This window comes from Natrix helvetica (assembly GCF_964273705.1).
Source record: "Natrix helvetica genome assembly, chromosome: 1".
NCBI lineage: Eukaryota > Metazoa > Chordata > Lepidosauria > Squamata > Natricidae > Natrix > Natrix helvetica.
The window spans coordinates 178,479,623-178,497,125 of record NC_138548.1 but is presented as its reverse complement, the minus strand read 5'-3'; the positions used below and the strand labels follow the sequence as shown (position 1 = coordinate 178,497,125).

Genomic DNA, 17,503 nt, shown 5'->3' with positions numbered 1-17,503 from the left:
AAATAAATAAATAAATAAATAAATAAATAAGCTAATCGGGAAGAAATGGGGATTTTGCAGTATCCTTCCTCTGCTACGCCCACCAAGCCATGTCCACAGAACTGGTAGTAAAAAAAATTGAATCCCACCACTGCCTATAGCAATATACTTTTAACTTCCTCAAATCACTCAGATAAACTGGATGATTAAGGCTGTTGACTTTGTGGATTAGCATTTGCATGTAGAACTCCCCTAGCGTTGACTACAGATCTGCTTGCTTAGCGATCTGGGAAGTGAAGTCAACACAACTGATGAATGCTGAAAGGCCTATAAGAATGGAATTTTCTTTTGTTGTGCGGCTAGCGGTAACTAACATGGGAAAAAGCCTGAATGAAGGGCATGTGCTTTGTCATTTGTACAAAAAGAGGGGAGTTCTATTTTCCCCTTGGATTATATCTCACACCTTTGTGGGCTATGAGATGCTGGTTGTTTCCTTTTGCAAGGGCCCAGAAAGTGAAAGCATAAAACTGGAAGGATATAGGTACTTCTTCACAGGAAGTCATGAGAAAATTCTTGATACGGTTCTGCACTGGTACGACTCACAAAACACTTATCTCCATCTAGGTATCTTGTAAATGTGTTCAAGTATGAGAGACAGATTGATATAGTGGTTAAGACTTCTTGCTAGAAACCAGCAGACCATGATTTCTGCTCCCATCTTAGGCACAAAGCCAGTTGAGTGCTATTGGGCCAGGCACACACTCTCAGCCCCAAGAAGGAGGCAATGGCAAACCATTTCGGAAAGATCTTGCCAAGAAAATTGCAGGGACTTGTCCAGGCAGTCTCTGAGAATTGGACATGATTGAGTGGAAACAAAAAAATCAGATGCATAATAAAATTCCAAATAAATGTTGAGATATTTCACTGTTTTCTCTCTCCAGAAATGCAAGAAGATGGCCACTTATGATTGACCCTCAAGGTCAAGCAAACAAATGGGTGAAAAATATGGAAAAAGCCAACAGCTTGCATGTCATAAAGCTCAGTGACAGTGAATTTGTACGAACACTAGAAAACTGTGTTCAGTTTGGTACACCTGGTAAGCTATCAAGTCTTTAGAAGTATATTTTTCTTGCAGATTTTCAAAGTACATGATTAGGTTTTATAATAGTTAGAATCATTTAGATGTAATGAAATGTATCAGATGGTAAAACATTTTACATTTCAAAACCAATTAACAATCCTCCAAATTGAGAAAAACTTATACATAGGGGGGGATTTAGGACGTAACATCTCATCTAATATTTCCGACAATAAATATATCTTTGGCATTATACTTATTGTATTTTCCATATGAAAAGCAACATTAAAACTGATGGAGTTTGACCATATTGTACACATGTTCTCAGTTTTATCCACCATTTATATCATCCTTGTGGAACTAAAGAAATTTTATCTTTCTTTCTTTCTAGGCTTTGTTTTTAAAGCCTTATATATCTCATGACATGCAGATTCAGTTCTATACTTGGTCTTTGTTGTCATGTAGTACTTCCATCTCCTACACACTCTTATTCATTCAATTTACATAATTTTGTCTCTTTGGACACTCCTATCTGAAAAGTATAAAAAATATTTTATTGGTTATATGACGGACTGTCTCTAGCTGGTCACATCTACCTGACTCACCAGAATGGCGGGGGGCAGGGGGGCAAGGATTACTGCGGTTGTCATCCCCTAGGGAGATACATCTGGTGGGACCAGCGGTGGGTTCTGGATCCCGTTGCAACCAGTACAGTTGCAACGGGGCCCGGCGTCCACCACATGCATCCTTACCTCTTGCAACGCCTCCGCGGGCTTCTGCGATGGTCCAGCTGCTTGGCAGAGCATTGCGCTGGTGCTGTGCACTCCGTGTGTGTGTGCAGAAGCGCCAAAGAGCTCAAATACAGGTAAGGAGCTCGGGTGGGTGGGTGGGCCCTCTGGAGCAGCATACCGGAACACAGTGACGTGCGGTGAGGTTTATGGCTGGTGAGGCTGGTGACATCATGAAATGATCATCATGAAGGGGGGATTGTGACAACTTTGATCTTTGCAAGCGTGCAAGCAAAATACCCCAGGATCACGGTGGTGGGGATAGCAACTCCTTCCGCTGTGCTGCGGAGAAGAGCCACACTGTGCTCTTCAGCGCTAGCCTCATGTTGGCTCAGGAAGGAGGGGAATGGGACCACGTGTACAGGAGGCTCCTCAGCGCCAGCCTCAGATCAGCGCGAGCCACGGTCTCCATGTTGGCTCAGGAAGGAGGGGAATGGGACTACGTGTGCAGGAGGCTCCTCAGCGCTAGCCTCAGATCAGCGCGAGCCGCGGTCCCCTTCCCCTGCAGACGCAGTCCCATTCCCCTCCTTCCTGAGTCAACATAAAGGGAACCACAGTTCGCACTGATCTGAGGCTGGCACTGAGGAGCCTCCTGCACACGTGGTCCCATTCCCCTCCTTCCTGAGCCAACATGAAGGGGACCGCGGCTTGCGCTGATCTGAGGCTAGCGCTGTGGAGCACAGCTTGGCTCTTCTCCGCAGCACAGTGGAAGGAGTTGCTGTCCCCTCCACCGTGATCCTGGGGTATTTTCCTTGCAAGCGCAAGAAAGAAATGAAAGAGAAAAGGGGAGATTTTTTTTTCTTTTCATGAGAGCGATGAGGCTCTGCCTCCCCTGCCTCCCCTTACTGCATGTTACTGTTGGAATGGTACCCGGTGCTCCGGACAGGCACCGGTACGCCCATACTGGAGCGTACCGCCTGCAACCCACCACTGGGTGGGACCCAGAAGAAGGATCTTCTCTGTAGTGGCTCCCTCTTTCTGGAACATCATTGCCCCAGAGATTAGAATGACCCCTATTCTAACACTCTTCCGGAAGGCATTGAAGTTCTGGTTCTGCCAGTGGGCCAGGGGATGGAGCACATGATGGAGCCGGGGTGGGTGGGTGGGTGGTTATTTAATATTATTTTATTAATTAATTTAGTATATGATTCTCTCTTTTATTAGTTTTATTGTTTTTATATGAGGTTTACCTTCTTGTAAGCTGCCTTGAGTTGCCATGTGCAAATAGGCGGCAATATAAATTTCCAAATAAACAAACAAACAAACAAATAAATAAATAGGCACTATATTTCCAACCATTTATTTTCCAAATTTTATAACACATTCCTTATTCTTTCCTGTGTTAAATATTGCAGCTATCATATTTTATTAGTGACAGTCATATTTAACAGTATAGGTTGGCACTTGGAGTTAGCATGCAAATGTTTATAATTTCTACTCATCTTCCAATTATTGAGTCTTCAAGACTGCTTTCAGCTTCAGTTTACTGGTGTGCTTATATAACAGCGTGTGTGCTTTGCGTCCTTTGTTCTTGCATCTTGTAAATTTATGGTTTGTCTCAATTTCTTGGCTGAATCGAAGTGCTGCTAGAAAATGTTGGCGAAGAGTTGGACCCCATTCTGGAGCCTCTTCTGCTTAAGCAGACTTTCAAGCAGGGTGGCAGCATCTGCATACGCCTTGGGGATTCTACCATTGAATATGCTCCGGACTTTCGCTTTTACGTTACAACCAAGCTGCGAAACCCCCACTACCTCCCAGAAACCTCTGTCAAAGTGAGCATTTTGCCTGGGAACTTCAGGCGGTTGACTTTTGTTTCATAAGCAAGTGGATTATTAGCAGTATCACAATCCCTTTCTTAACTCTCTCCCTATGCATTTCCATGTATATATAATAGCAATAACACTTAGACTTATATACCGCTTCACACTGTTTTACAGCCCTCTCTAAGCGGTTTACAGAGTCAGCATATTGCCCCCAACAATCTGGGTCCTCATTTTACCCACCTCGGAAGCAGTGGTGGGTTCCGGATCTGGCGTCCACCACATGAACGTGCTCTTGTGCCCGCACACACGGGCAATGTGTGCCTACATCCTTACCTCTTGCGACACCTCTGTGAGCCTCCACGATGCTCCAGCTGCTTGTCGGAGCATCATGCAGGCGCTCTGCACTCCGTGCACTTGCGCAGAAGCGTCGAAGAGCTCAAATACAGGTAAGGAGCTCTGGTGGGCGGGTGGGCCCTCCGGAGCACCGGAATGGAATGGTACCCAGTGCTCTGGGCAGGCACCGGTACGCCCGTACCAGGGCGTACTGCCTGCAACCCACCACTGCTGGGAAGGATGGAAGGCTGAGTCAACCTTGAGCCTGGTGAGATTTGAAATTGCAGCAGCAGAAACAGCCTGCAGTCCTGCACTGTAACCACTGTGTGGCTTATAATGATAATGCATATATAACATTAATATGAGCAGATGCTTTTTTCCATTCTCTCCCTCTGACATATATGTCAGTGATTATGTATATTAAATATAATTTTAAAAATATGTAAGCATATTAACACTAATACAAAGGATTTAACAATGGAAAGAAGGCAGTAAAAATAACAAAGATTGAATGTGAATAGGCCATGTATCTTCCATGAATCAATTTCAAAGGTTGTCTTTTATTTTGACCAGATATTCATCTTTGACACCAACAAAAGTCAGGACAGTCCAGGGTAAATTCCACTGTTAAATTAAAAGCTCCTCTATTATATTTTCTTTATTTTTTTCTATATTGTGGTAGAATCTCTTTATTGCTGCTCTTTTCACTACACTCTGCCTCCAATCTCCTGCTATGAGCCATGGTGGCGCAGTGGTTAGAAAGCAGTATTGCACGCTAATTCTGTCAACTGCCACCAGTTTGATCCTGACCGGCTCAAAGTTGACTCAGCCTTCCATCCTTCCGAGGTGGGTAAAATGAGGACCCAGATTGTTGGGGGCAATATGCTGACTCTGTAAACCACTTAGAGAGGTCTGCAAAGCACAGGGAACTGCTATATAAGTCTAAGTGCTATTACTATTGCTAGAGGAATGTGAAGACCCCATTGTAATCCATTGACACCCAACAATTCTCATATTTGCATTTGCTTTTTGGGAGGGGGAAGGGAGGGGGAGAAACCAAACAGCCACTATGAGGAAGAAGAGAAGAAGCACCAAAGTGCCTTGACTTTTGAGGGGTGGGTGGAGGGAACTGTGGAACAGGAAGCTGTAGGTAGGAATTCCCATCAGACTTTGCCAACTCTGCAGTTCCTAAATAAATAGGGCAAAACATGTGTTGATACCACTTTCTCTGGAAAAGCAACTGAGTTAAAAGCTAGTTAGTCTATCAAAGTTCAACGTACAAATTGTGCTTGTTTATGTGGCAGTCAAGTCATTGCCAATTATTAATGACCAAACGGGTAGATTTTCTCCATGATGATCTGTACTAACTTGGTTTTACAAGTCCTCCCATGGTCTCTTTGGGCATAGAGTGCTGTTATTTTCTGACCAGAAGGTAGGAATTACTTTATGGCAGTATTCTCCAACCTAGCACTTTCTTTTTCAAAGATTTGTTTTATTTTTTTATTCTCTTACATACCATTTTAGGTATACATTCACATGATTGTTATTCTTCTTTACATTTATCATTCTTATACATTTATTATTTCATTTAATAGGTTATAATATAGAGTTTGGGCTGCTTTATTTACCACCCCTTCCTCCTTTTGTAACACCACCTTGTTTTCACTTTCTTTTCTCCCTCACTCCCTTCTCTACTTTCTTCCTTCCTCCTCTCCTTCCCCTTTCTTCTTCCCTTACCTTTCTCCTACTCTGGCTCTTCCTCTTCCCCTTCCTACCCTCTCTCCTTCTCTTTCTCCCCCTTCCATCCTCCTCTCCTTACCTCTTTCTTCTTTCCCCCATCTTCCTTTCATTCTCTCCTCCTCTCTCCCTTTCTTTTTCTATTGTTGTTGGTGTGTATTTCAAAAATCATTTTTTGTTTCCTTGGGATGGTATTCCTGCCTACCCAAATATAATTTAGTATCTTACCTTTGCTAGTATACCCTAGTTATGTTCTCCCCCCACCCTTTATATCGTGCTTTTGGATATATACTTATATATTTAATATTTTCTTTTCTGTTTTCCCCTTCTCCCCCCCCCCTTTACCATTTAATAGTGCGTCGTCTGGGTACTTTATCTTCTCCCTACTTTCTTTTCTAGCTTGCTTTCTCAAGCCAATCATAAAATCTTTCCCATGTCTTGAAGTACTCTGATTCTAACCTAGCAGTTTCTATTTGTGAGAATTTCCATCCATTATAGACATGGGAATTCTAGAAATCAGGAAAATATATTTTGAAATTACTTGTTTGGAGAAGACTACCATATGTTGAAGAGGATAACTTTCAGACAAAAGCAGAAGTAATTCTTTTCTCTTTCTCAGAAATGTTTGATATGTGTTAGAACAGGGTTAGGAACCGGGCCGCAGCGCTGGAGGGGAGCATGGGTGAGCAAGTGAAACTGAAACCATTTCCCCTGTCCATGGAAAAATTGTCTTCCACAAAACTGGTCCCTGGTGCCAAAAAAAATGGGGACCATTATGTTAGAATGTATCACAGCATCCTGAAGTTTAAATATCTGGATAACAAATGTTCAGATGGACAAATATTTAAATATTTGGATAATTGGTGTTAACTATTAGGTTCTAATTCTAATTTGGAACTTTTGAAATTTTCAGGTAACTTTGTTAAATTTCATGATAACTTCAGAGGGGATGCAAGATCAGCTGCTTGGAATAGTTGTTGCAAGAGAGAGGCCAGATCTGGAAGAAGAAAAACAAGCCTTGATCTTACAAGGAGCTGAAAATAAAAGGTATCAGAATATTATTAGATAGAAAGTTCTCTCAACTGAACGATAATGTTCTACACAGAGAAAGTAATTAACATACAGAAGTTCTCAACTTTCCACCATTCATTTAGTGACCATTTAATTTTATGGAGGCATTGAAAAAAAGTGCCCAAGTGGTCATGTGATCTTAATCTGGGCTCTTCAGAACATGGTTCACACAACATTTGCAGCATCCTGCAGTCATGTGAGCTGTGGTGGTACAATGGTTTGAATGCAGTGTTGCAGGCTAACTCTGCCACTTGCAAGAGTTCGATCCTTACCAGTTCAAGGTTAATTCAGCCTTCTATTTTTTTTTGAGGTCAGTAAAATGAGGATGACTCAGCTTGTTGGCGGCAATATGCTGACCCTGACATTGCTCAGAGAGTTCTGTATAGCTCTACTGTATAGCAGAGAGCTATATGTCAGCGCTCCAAATATCATGCAGAATTAAATCAGAGTCCAAGGCAGAGCTATCCTTAAAGTTCCAATTTAATAAAACAGACATGTTGCCACAAACTGTGGAATACCAAATCTAAAAACTTCCTGGGATTCCACCCAGTTGAAAGTTCATGATCTTTTCTCCACACCCATAAATCCATCACATGGTCCTATCTTCCTCGGCCACGCTGGCATCTCCACCCATCTAGTTCCTGTTAGATGCAGAGGTGCAGAGACAAAGAATGACCTTGATTTCTAGAAAGGAATGACAACAACACATTCCACAATTCTACTCCGTACTATTCCCCCCTCCCAATTGCCCACTAATGAAACAGCATAGTAAAGAAAGAGAAAGTGTGGCAGGCCAAAGATTCTAAAAGGAATATAACTGCAGGCCTGACAGGCAAGCCTCTCCTCAGAAGAAAAACGTTTCCTGAAAAGAGAACAACATAAAAGTTAACATAACAAAATTAAACACCTCTCCCCCCACCAAGGGGACCCTTTGGCTATCGGGAAAATTCTCATGGAATTGTTTTACTAACTTTACCACTTTTAGGTTCCAGCTTTTCACCCAAGTAGCTTCAGACAAAGGGTAACCCTTCCAGTGCACTAAGTACTGTAAGCGATCCCTTTTCAGCCTGGAGTCTACAATTTTTTCCACCTCAGATTGTGTTTCCCCTTCTATCACTACAGGAGGAGGGAAAGCTTGGGTGGATGGTCTTATGCTGGACCCAATTACTGGTTTCAACAAGCTACAATGAAATTCTGGGTCAATTTTCCCTAGACTTCTGGATAGACTGAGTTGAACTGTAACTGGGTTAACTATCTTCACTATTGGGAATGGACCTAGAAATTTTGGTCCAAATTCCTTGCTAAGCATTCTTAATCTTATGTATTTGGTAGATACAAAAACTTTGTCCCCCACACAAAAGGGGGTTTGGAGTGAGTGATGTTTATCAGCTTGCTTCTTGTAGGCTCCTGCCGCATCTGCTAGAGTTTTCTTCATATTTTCCCATCCCTTCTTTAGTGTGTCCATCCATTCATTCAAAGACATGGAGGAGGGAGGTTCTCTAGACAGATCAGGCATGGGAACAAATTCCATTCCACTGGTAATCTGGAAAAGAATTAATTCAGTGCTGCTGTGGACCGCATTGTTGTACACCACTTCGGCGAAGGGTAGCAAGTCCGACCAGGTGTCTTGCTGATAGTCCACATAACACCAGATGTATTGTTCCACCACCACATTGGCGCTCTCTGCTGCACAGTTCATGCTGAGTTGAACCTCTGAGCTCAGTTCTTGTGTGGACCCAATGGACCACAGAACCTCTTTCCAGAACTTGGTTGTGAACTCTGAAATGATCCTCTTGGCCAATCCGTGCAGACGATAAAAGTGTTTCACAAACATTTTCACTAATTTCTTTGCGGATGGCAGCCCTGAGCAAGCGAGGAAATGCGCTTGCTTGGAAAACAAATCAATAACTCTACAGATTGTTCTATTTCCGCTGCTGTCTGGGAGTTCCATGATGAAGTCCATTGCGACCTCTTCCCATGGTCGGTTAGGGCTGGCCACTCGTTGTAGTAGTCCAGGGGACTTCTTCGGCAGTGGTTTCATTGTTGCACAAGTAGCACAGCTTTTTACGTAATCTTCCACCTCCATTTTCATCTTCGGCCACCAAAATTGATGCCTGGCGAGGTGAACTGTTTTTAGGAATCCAAAGTGGCCTCCTAGTTTCGCCTCATGGCTTTGCTGTAGAACTTACAGCCTCAACCCCGCAGGGACGTACAGTTTTGACGTACAGGCTAATCCATTTTCCATCGTTAGGATATCCTGGTTATTGTTGAGCCACTGGTCTGTTGGGAACACCAATTTCATAGCTGTCATCAGCTTATCCTGGCTTCGTTTAGTGACTTGGGCTGTCTTTTGGTGGGAGGAAGAAATGATGGGATAAACAACTTCTCCCTTCTTACTGTAGTCCTGCGGTTTTCTCGACAAAACATCCACCAACAAGGTTTCTGGTACTTGTTGGACCCCTGGGGTTTTTGTTTCTGCTGCAGGTGCTGCAGGTTCTGGGCTCTTGGGTTCAATCGTCCCTGGGTGGCCCTTTTCCTCCACCAGTGGTAGTGGCCCAAATGCAATCATCAATTTCCTACCGCCATCTTCCCACTTTATCGTAGGCTTCCACTTGTCAAGCCATGCAAGCCCCAAGATAATATTTTCTGGCATCTCTGGAGCCACAATGAATCTGAGAAGCTCATAGTTATTCAGTTATTAGTGTGGCTGGGGCCCCTCCAATTAGCATTCCATCTATCTCCTCAACCCAAATGGCTAGAGGTCTTGTGCGTATGCCCAGTTGCTTTACAATAGACATGCTGATTAAGCATCGAGTGCAGCCAGTGTCTATGACTGCTTCAACTTCCCCTTTCACCCCTGTTTCGAGTACTTGGAGGTTGACTTGGAAGACAAAGGGGCGGATGGGTGCATTCACCATTGGGTCATCTTCGGCATTTTCCTCCTCCGAGGCCTCCCCATTGGTAGGACTCTTCGTCACCTTAGGTTGGGAATCCTCTTCCAGAGGTTGTTGGCCCAGATGACTCTTTTCTTGTGGCATCTGGGGCCTTCTCTTTACTGTCATGGCGGTTGGTGCACACATTTGTGGCATTGGGGCTGCAGCCAAGCACTCTGACACTCTGGCCAAGTTGACTGCAACGGTGGCATTTTATTGGCCCCCATGAGGGAAGGAACCTAGTTACACCTCTAAACTTAGGAACCACCTCATCACATTGTTCCGGTCAGATGCACAGGTGCAGAGACAAAGAATGACCTTGATTTCTAGAAAGGAATGACAACAAAACATTCCACAATTCTACTCCTTACTATTCTCCCCTCCCAATTGCCCACTAATGAAACAGCATAGTAAAGAAAGAGAGAGAAAGTGTGGCAGGCTAAAGATTCTAAAAGGAATATAACTGCAGGCCTGACACTATATATAAGTCTAAGTGCTCTTGCTAGTGCTAAGTGATCTGCAACCTTCTCAGCTTGTTTCTGAAAAACAAACTCAATGGGGAAGCTAGTAGGAAGTTGCAAATCACAGTCATTCACTTAATAACAGTGGGTGATTTGCTTAATGTCTGTGGTAAAAGGTAATAAAATTGAGTATGGCTATGTGATGCCTCACTCAATGACTACATTGCTTAACAACAAGTTTTACAGTCTCTAACGTGATTGTAAGTCGAGGATTACTTGTATATAATCATTGTGTAACTCTTGATAAAAAGTAGTTGACTTTGTTACTGGAAACGTAAGAATTGTGTCAATTCTTGAAATAACAAGATCTTTTGTGTTCACTGTAAAGTGTGGTCTGACTTTGTAGGTAATTGAGAAGTCAGAAGAGTGAAAATTATTCTGTAAATGTACTCTTGAGCTTTATTGGCAGAGAATTCTCCCTAACACATGGAGAGACTTTGAGGATATTATTTCTCTTTCAAATAAGGCTTTTTAAAAGGCTTCCATAAAGGGCCAATGACTGTGTTTATACAGAGAATCCTTCACTGAAACAATTGAAATATGCTAAGTGATTTTTTTGACATTCCATATTTTCCTCTGTAATTTAAGCTGCCGTCTGTACCATTGAATGATTCTATGCCTATTATATGCTAAACCACAAGAAAACTAATGAAGATTTATATTAACCGAGTTTTAGAATGTGGTACAAAGGGAGTCATTGGGTCTTTGTCTTGGTTAAATAGCTGTACAAAACCACCCACAGGATAGCTCATATGTAGACTTTATCATTGCAAGACACAGTAATGGTCACTAGCTTAGATGGTTTTATAAACAAAGGACTTCATCACCTTAATGGAGAGGGATGCAAGCTGTCCATGATGGTTGTATGGCATCTCCTACTTTTTCAGAGGGTATTAAATAGTTCTTAAGGGGAAGCAGGGGAGTGCCAATGTTTTAATGTTGATTTTTCGTCTTTCCAGGGACATCTGGCTACTGCATGATGAAGTACTAAATAACTGAAACTAGATCAGATTGTAGATACTTGTCAGGGTTCCAAATAGCATCCAAAATTAAATCAGAGTCCAAGGCAAAGTATTGCTCAAAGTTCCAATTTATTAAGAGAGCCATGTTGGCACATCTGGGAAAACCCGAATCTGAAAGCTTCCCGGTTTTCCTCACCCATTTGAAAGTTCAAGATCTTGCCCCACATCCACAAGTCCATCACATATCACATGGTCCAATCTTCCACTGCCATGCTGGCAGTTCCACCCATCCAGTTCTGGTCAGGTGCAGAGGTGCAGAGACCAAGGATGACCTTGGCTTTCTAGAAGGAATTTTGTTTTGGCTATATAACATCTAATTCTGTACCATCCCCCCTCCCATTTTCCCACAATAGAAAAGGCATAGTAGAATAATAGGAAGTGTGACAGGCCAAAGATCCAAAAGGAATATGGCTGCAGGCCTGACATAGTGTTTGATAACAGAGATTCCTCATGCTTTTTTTCCCTAAATACCATAATCATGAACCTTTCTTGTGGGTGGACACTTGAGAAGTTGACGATTAACCTATGAAAAGTACCTGACCAGGGAAGACGGCCTGCATTCCAAAGTGGACTTCATTGGTTTTAATATAAAATGCAGCTCAGAATGGCAGCTCGGGGACAGAGTAGAATTATGAAAGATCTCTGGCCATTGAGAAGAGCAACTCAGGCTTTCCCCAAGATTAGCATAGATCAGAAAGATTTAGGAGGTAGGGATTGAACTGAGCCCACTATTAATCTTTTCTAAGAGTGGAAAGCTCATGATTTCACTAAAATGGGCTTCTTCATCAGATGAACTCTATTACATTTTAGATTTTAATGAGGATTATGGAAGTTAAGTGCAACACATTCCTGTGTCCCAAGGTCATGTGATCCCCTTTTGAAGCCTTCTGACAAGCAAAGTCAATGGGGAAGCCAGACTCACTTAACAACCGGGTTACTCACTTGTCAACTGCAGTGATTCACTTAACTCAGGCAAGAAAGATTGTAAAATGGGAAAAATCACTTAACAAATGTCTCCTTAACAATAGAATTTTGGGCTTAATTGTGGTCGTAAGTCGAGGACTACCTGTATGTGTGTTTTGCTGATTGGCTGGAATGGGTCAGGAAATGGTTGTACAAATTCAGTTTTGTGTTTGTTTTCTACCTTAAAGTTTAAAATAGCTGTCAAAGATTTAATCCCTCAAATCCAGTTTTGTTTCTAAAGTAATTAATATTCTTAGGATCCCTTGACTATATCCAATCGTTTTTAGATCATTCGCAACTTCTACAAGTTATTAATCGAATTTTCTGTTATAGACAGCTACAGGAAATAGAGGACAAAATTTTGGAAGTTCTGTCATTGTCTGAAGGAAATATTTTGGAAGACGAGACTGCTATCAAGATATTATCCTCTTCTAAAGCTTTGGCTAATGAAATTTCGGAAAAGCAAGCCATAGCAGAAGAAACGGAAAAGAAGATAGATGCTACTCGGATGGGCTACCGCCCCATTGCAGTTCATTCCTCAATCCTCTTTTTTTCAATTGCTGACCTGGCTAATATTGAGCCCATGTACCAGTATTCTTTAACCTGGTTCATCAACCTCTTCATCATGTCTATAGACAACTCAGAAAAGTCAGATATTTTGCAAGAAAGGTATATGAAATAATTACAATGCTAATGTTACTTTGACCATCTGTTCTAACTGTGGAGCATCCACTGTGTACTTTTTGGGTGTTTGATTGCTTGATGGTTTTTTTGTGTGTGTTTGGATCTATTTATTCTCACTTTGAACCCATTACTTACAGTTTCAAGTTTGTTGACAGTTTAAATGGGCCAGCTATGCTTCTGGCAATGTTGATGTGTGGTTAGACAAGGCTGCTTCTTGTAAGTGTTCAGAGACACTGCTTTGCAAAATTATATAGGCCTTTCTGAAAACGCAGTAACAGACATTGAATACGTGTGTTAGTTTTCAAATGGACTATATGGCAAAATTGTAGCGTTCAATGCTTAGTAAGTTATGTCAGTCAGGTAACCCCATTAAGCCGTAATATAGTTTGGGATGGGGTGGGGGAAGGACACTTGTCCACTTGCTTTTGGTTTAGGCCTGGGATGGTGAACATATGGCAAGCGTGCCAGAGGTGGTACTCAGAGCCCTTTTTGTGGCACACATGCTCAGCCAGCTGTTTGTCAGGTTTCCGGCACTCTGACGCTCATGTGCCTTCTGGTTTGGCCACTCTATGCCTAAAAGGTTCACCATCACTGATTTATGCCTTAGTTTGTTGTTAAGGTAGTTGTTAGGGAAAAGGCACATTGAAATAACAGTAAACAGTTCAGTAAAGGTGTTAACACAGAGCTCTTCTACTGCAAAAAAAGGCCAACAGCATCTTAGGGATAATAAGAAACGATTGAAAATAGAGATGTCAATATTATATTTTTCTTATATGAATGAATGCCATGACTACATCTGTAATAGTGTGTGTAATTCTGGTTATTGCATCCCAAAAAGGATATAGTGGAGCTGGAGAAGGTTTGTAGGAGGGCACCAAATGGAGGGGATGGACAGCTTCCCTATGAGAAAAAGTTGTAATATTTGGGAGGAGGATAAGAGAGGATATGACTGAGGTTTACAAAATTATGCCTGGTATGGATAAAGTGGATAAGCTCTTTCCCCCTTTCCAATTTATTAAAACCAATGGTCTCACATTGAAATCCTGGAAAAATCAGAACAGAAGAAAGCATTTTTTAAAATTTATTTTACAAAATACGTAATTCAACTTGGGAATTACCATGAGGTGTGATGCAACCGGCTTGGCAGTCTTTAGAAAAGGGTTGAATCAGTTCATGGAAGTCGGTGGCTATTAGAGGTCAATATGAGTCCCTCTAAAGGGTATCTCCTGTGTGATTAGTGGGGTTCCTTGTGCAACGTTTTAAAAATAAACTATTTAATTGAAAAAAAAATAGATTGTTCCTGTAGAATTGAAATTGTACGGATCTTCAGACTTGTGGCTCCCACAATGCTGTCTTTTAGACCCCTTCCCTATTTTTTTTTTAATACTTTCAGACTGAGGCTTCTCAGAGATCACTTTACTTACTCCCTCTATGTCAACATCTGCCGCTCGCTCTTTGAAAAAGACAAGCTGCTCTTCTCCTTCTGCCTGAATGTAAATCTTCTGAAGCACGATAAATTGGTTAGTGCTGCTAAAAACACATTACTGGATGGGGTTTTTGCATAATGGGGTACGGTATGTCTGATACTCTAGTTTTCTCCCAAATATTTCTAAGCTCTGAATTCTAGCAGGAAAGTGAAAAGGGCAAAAATTGTCAGAATTGCTTGTTTACTTTTAGAGAAACTGGAGCAGCCCCTTGGCCCCTTCCTGCCCCACTCACACATTTCCCAACATTCTTTCTTTCTGTATCCTCATTCCATCCTGCCATTCTCTCGGTTCATTGCCCTGTTGCTCCATCTCCTTCAGTCCTTCTCTTCTGCTTGCATCTAGCCTTGTATTCCTCCCTAACTTGTCCCTTTGCTGCTTGTTTGTTTTCTCCCCCTTGTCCTAATTCAGCCTTCACCAGCACCAGATCAGATCCCCCTTTTTTCTCCAAACAATGATCTTTATCCCAGAATCCAGCCTTCTCTGCTTCTCTCCGTCCTTCCAGAATTAAGTCCAGAATCCAGTCTTCTGCTCTTCCTTATCTTGAAGCCTTCATCTCTGACTCCTGCTATAGGGGATGGGCAAAAGATGGGGCAGGGCTCAGAAGGTACCCACGGGGAGAGTCCGTGATGCCGTGTACCACTGAGTTGGGTGTGTGGTAGTTATATTTCTATGCGTATATGAATGTGGTTAATTCTTTTATTGGGGACCCTCAGTTAATGGGACCTTTAGGTTTAACTTCCCATTTGACCCCAGGGTTGCTTGGGAGTTAGTCATGTTCTCTCAAACCAACTTATCTCAGTGGGTCGTAATGGGCATAAAAAGCTTCCCTTCTCCCCACATAAACTGCCTTAAGCTTCTAGGAAAAGACAACATACAAAAGGAAAAGGGGGGGGGCTTTGAGAAATAGGGGGTAAAGCAACCCACTCACCAAAACGTTTCCTTTCTAAAATACCTCAATCCCTGAAAGTGATGTAGTGTTAAGCATTTTCTCTCCTCTGTTTCCTCGAAATATCTTTTTGGTATATGAATCTAAACATAACAAGGGATCCAGGGGTGGGTTGCCAATTTTGTTACTACCGGTTCACGCCCGCTCCCACATGCGCACAGCACTTCTGTGCATGCACAGAAGCGTCCGGGTGGCTGGGCGGAGCTCCTGCCACAGCTGCTACCAGTTTGCCCGATCCAGGCCAAACCCGCAGCAACCCACCTCTGAAGTGATCTGGGAACAAACACACTTTTTATGAAGGACGGTGGAATAAGACAAAATGGTCTTTGCCCGAGTAGCAGTTCCTCAGGCCAGGGGGAACTTGTTTTTAAAGAAGGCCTCACCAAGATACTTTCTTATCAATAATGACTGTGTCAGAGAAGGTAATTGCTACATTGAATACCCATAATGCCCTGGGACTGCGGAACATCTGGACCCTAGGGACAATTTTAAAATGATGCATGTCTTTGCAGATCAACATTAACTTTGGGGTCCTCCTGGATGGTTGGTCTTTGCAGCTATGCTGAAAGACCAGACCAGAATCCATAGTTTTACAGATTTGGAAGGATTTGATTTGATCCCTCCCTTGTCACCTCAGATTCAAAATGGTTGCCTTCTGACCATAAAACGGCATTGGGGTGGCAACCAAAGCTCCCGTTTTCAGTAATTTGCAGGGTTGCACTGAGAACACCTTGAAACTTGAATCCTTGCATCTTAATATGCTTTTGTCCATTTGAGTTCTGTTGGTAGCATTGCCCAAGGAAAAACTGAGAGAAGAAATCCTTCTTGTTCTCTTCAATGTTTGCATGATTGTCCAGGGTAGACATTAGTACAGGAGGCCTCCGGGTAAAGAATCAGCTTCCAATCACATGCAACTTTTAACAAATTTGGAAAAATACAGTCTCTGAACTTGGTTTTGGCTGCATAAGCAACTGCATCTTTGAATTTCAAAGTTTTAAGTAATTTATTTTGTTTGAAATTATTGCAGATTAATGAGGATGAGTGGAAGTTTCTGTTAACAGGAGGGATAGGCCTGGACAATCCTTATTCTAATCCCTGCCCCTGGCTTCCCCAGAAATCATGGGATGAAATCTGCCGCCTAGATGATTTGCCAACATTCAGAAGTATTCGAAAGGAATTTATACGCTTGAAAGAAGGATGGAAAACTGTATACGATAGTTTGGTAGGTCTGGAATTATCTGGTGTACATTCCTCATTTAGATAAGCATTCATCTTTGCTTCAGCATTAAACCCTCCCACCTATATCTTTATTTTTGTATTCTAAACTGTTTATAAGGACAACCATTACGTTTACAATTATTGGTAATAATTTTGTTAATTGAAAAATGTCAACTTTTAGATTACTAGGAAAAATTCAAATCAGTTCATATGCTGCTGTTTTTTATTGTAGTTCCAGCCTCACCATGATCTTTTTTTTTTTTTACTTCTGATACACTTTTATTGGTTTGTTTTATTGTTTTCCATTTTAGAATTACTTTTAATGAAAAGCAGGCTCTATATCAATGCAGGTTTTCAAGGCCAGCATCAGTCTAATGGAGTTGTGCTTCAGAGCTAGTAGGTTAAGGACTGATATTTGATAGTCTGATATTTTACAGCAGCTGCAGCTGGTATGTTCAGGGATAAAGTGATCAGCACTGTAACATACTTTTTCAGGAGCTCACATTCAACCGAATAGGATCTGACAGAACTTTTGTGTTTGTAGCAGAACTAATTGCTAATTGGACCGTCTCATCATATTTCTGGAAAGCCAGTTTTTGATTGGTCCTACATCCAGCTGAATTTTTAATTCCAAAGGAGCTAATTTTTTATTGCTCCCTTTTTGAAACATTCACCTTTGTGAGATTGCTGTTGATTTCAGATACAGATTAACAGAGTTGGAAGGGACCTTGTAGGTCATCTAGTCCAACCCCCCCCCCCCCGCCCAGGCAGGAGACCATACACCATTTTTGACAGTTGCAGTCCAATCTCTTCTTGAAAGCTTCCAGTGATGAAGCTCCCGCAATTTCTGAAGGCAAGCTGATCCATGGGTTGACTGTTCTGTCAGAAAATGTGTCCTTATTTCCAGGTCAAACTTCTCCTTGATCAGTTTCCATCCATTATTCCATATCTGGCCTGCTTTGGAAAGTACCTTGACACCC

The 17,503-nt window shown here is 42.1% G+C and overlaps 1 protein-coding gene across 1 annotated transcript in view; it reads left to right on the top strand.

The window, feature by feature from the left end:
• DNAH7 (dynein axonemal heavy chain 7) overlaps positions 1-17,503 on the top strand; it is a gene marked incomplete at its 5' end in the record, with an annotated part of 161,289 nt that overhangs the window by 116,674 nt on the left and 27,112 nt on the right. The window contains 6 exons of the mRNA XM_081956675.1: positions 921-1,075; positions 3,427-3,617; positions 6,592-6,725; positions 12,522-12,857; positions 14,266-14,392; positions 16,333-16,527. Coding sequence (XP_081812801.1) covers positions 921-1,075; positions 3,427-3,617; positions 6,592-6,725; positions 12,522-12,857; positions 14,266-14,392; positions 16,333-16,527 — 1,138 coding nt within the window. The remainder of the gene's footprint in view (positions 1-920; positions 1,076-3,426; positions 3,618-6,591; positions 6,726-12,521; positions 12,858-14,265; positions 14,393-16,332; positions 16,528-17,503) is intronic.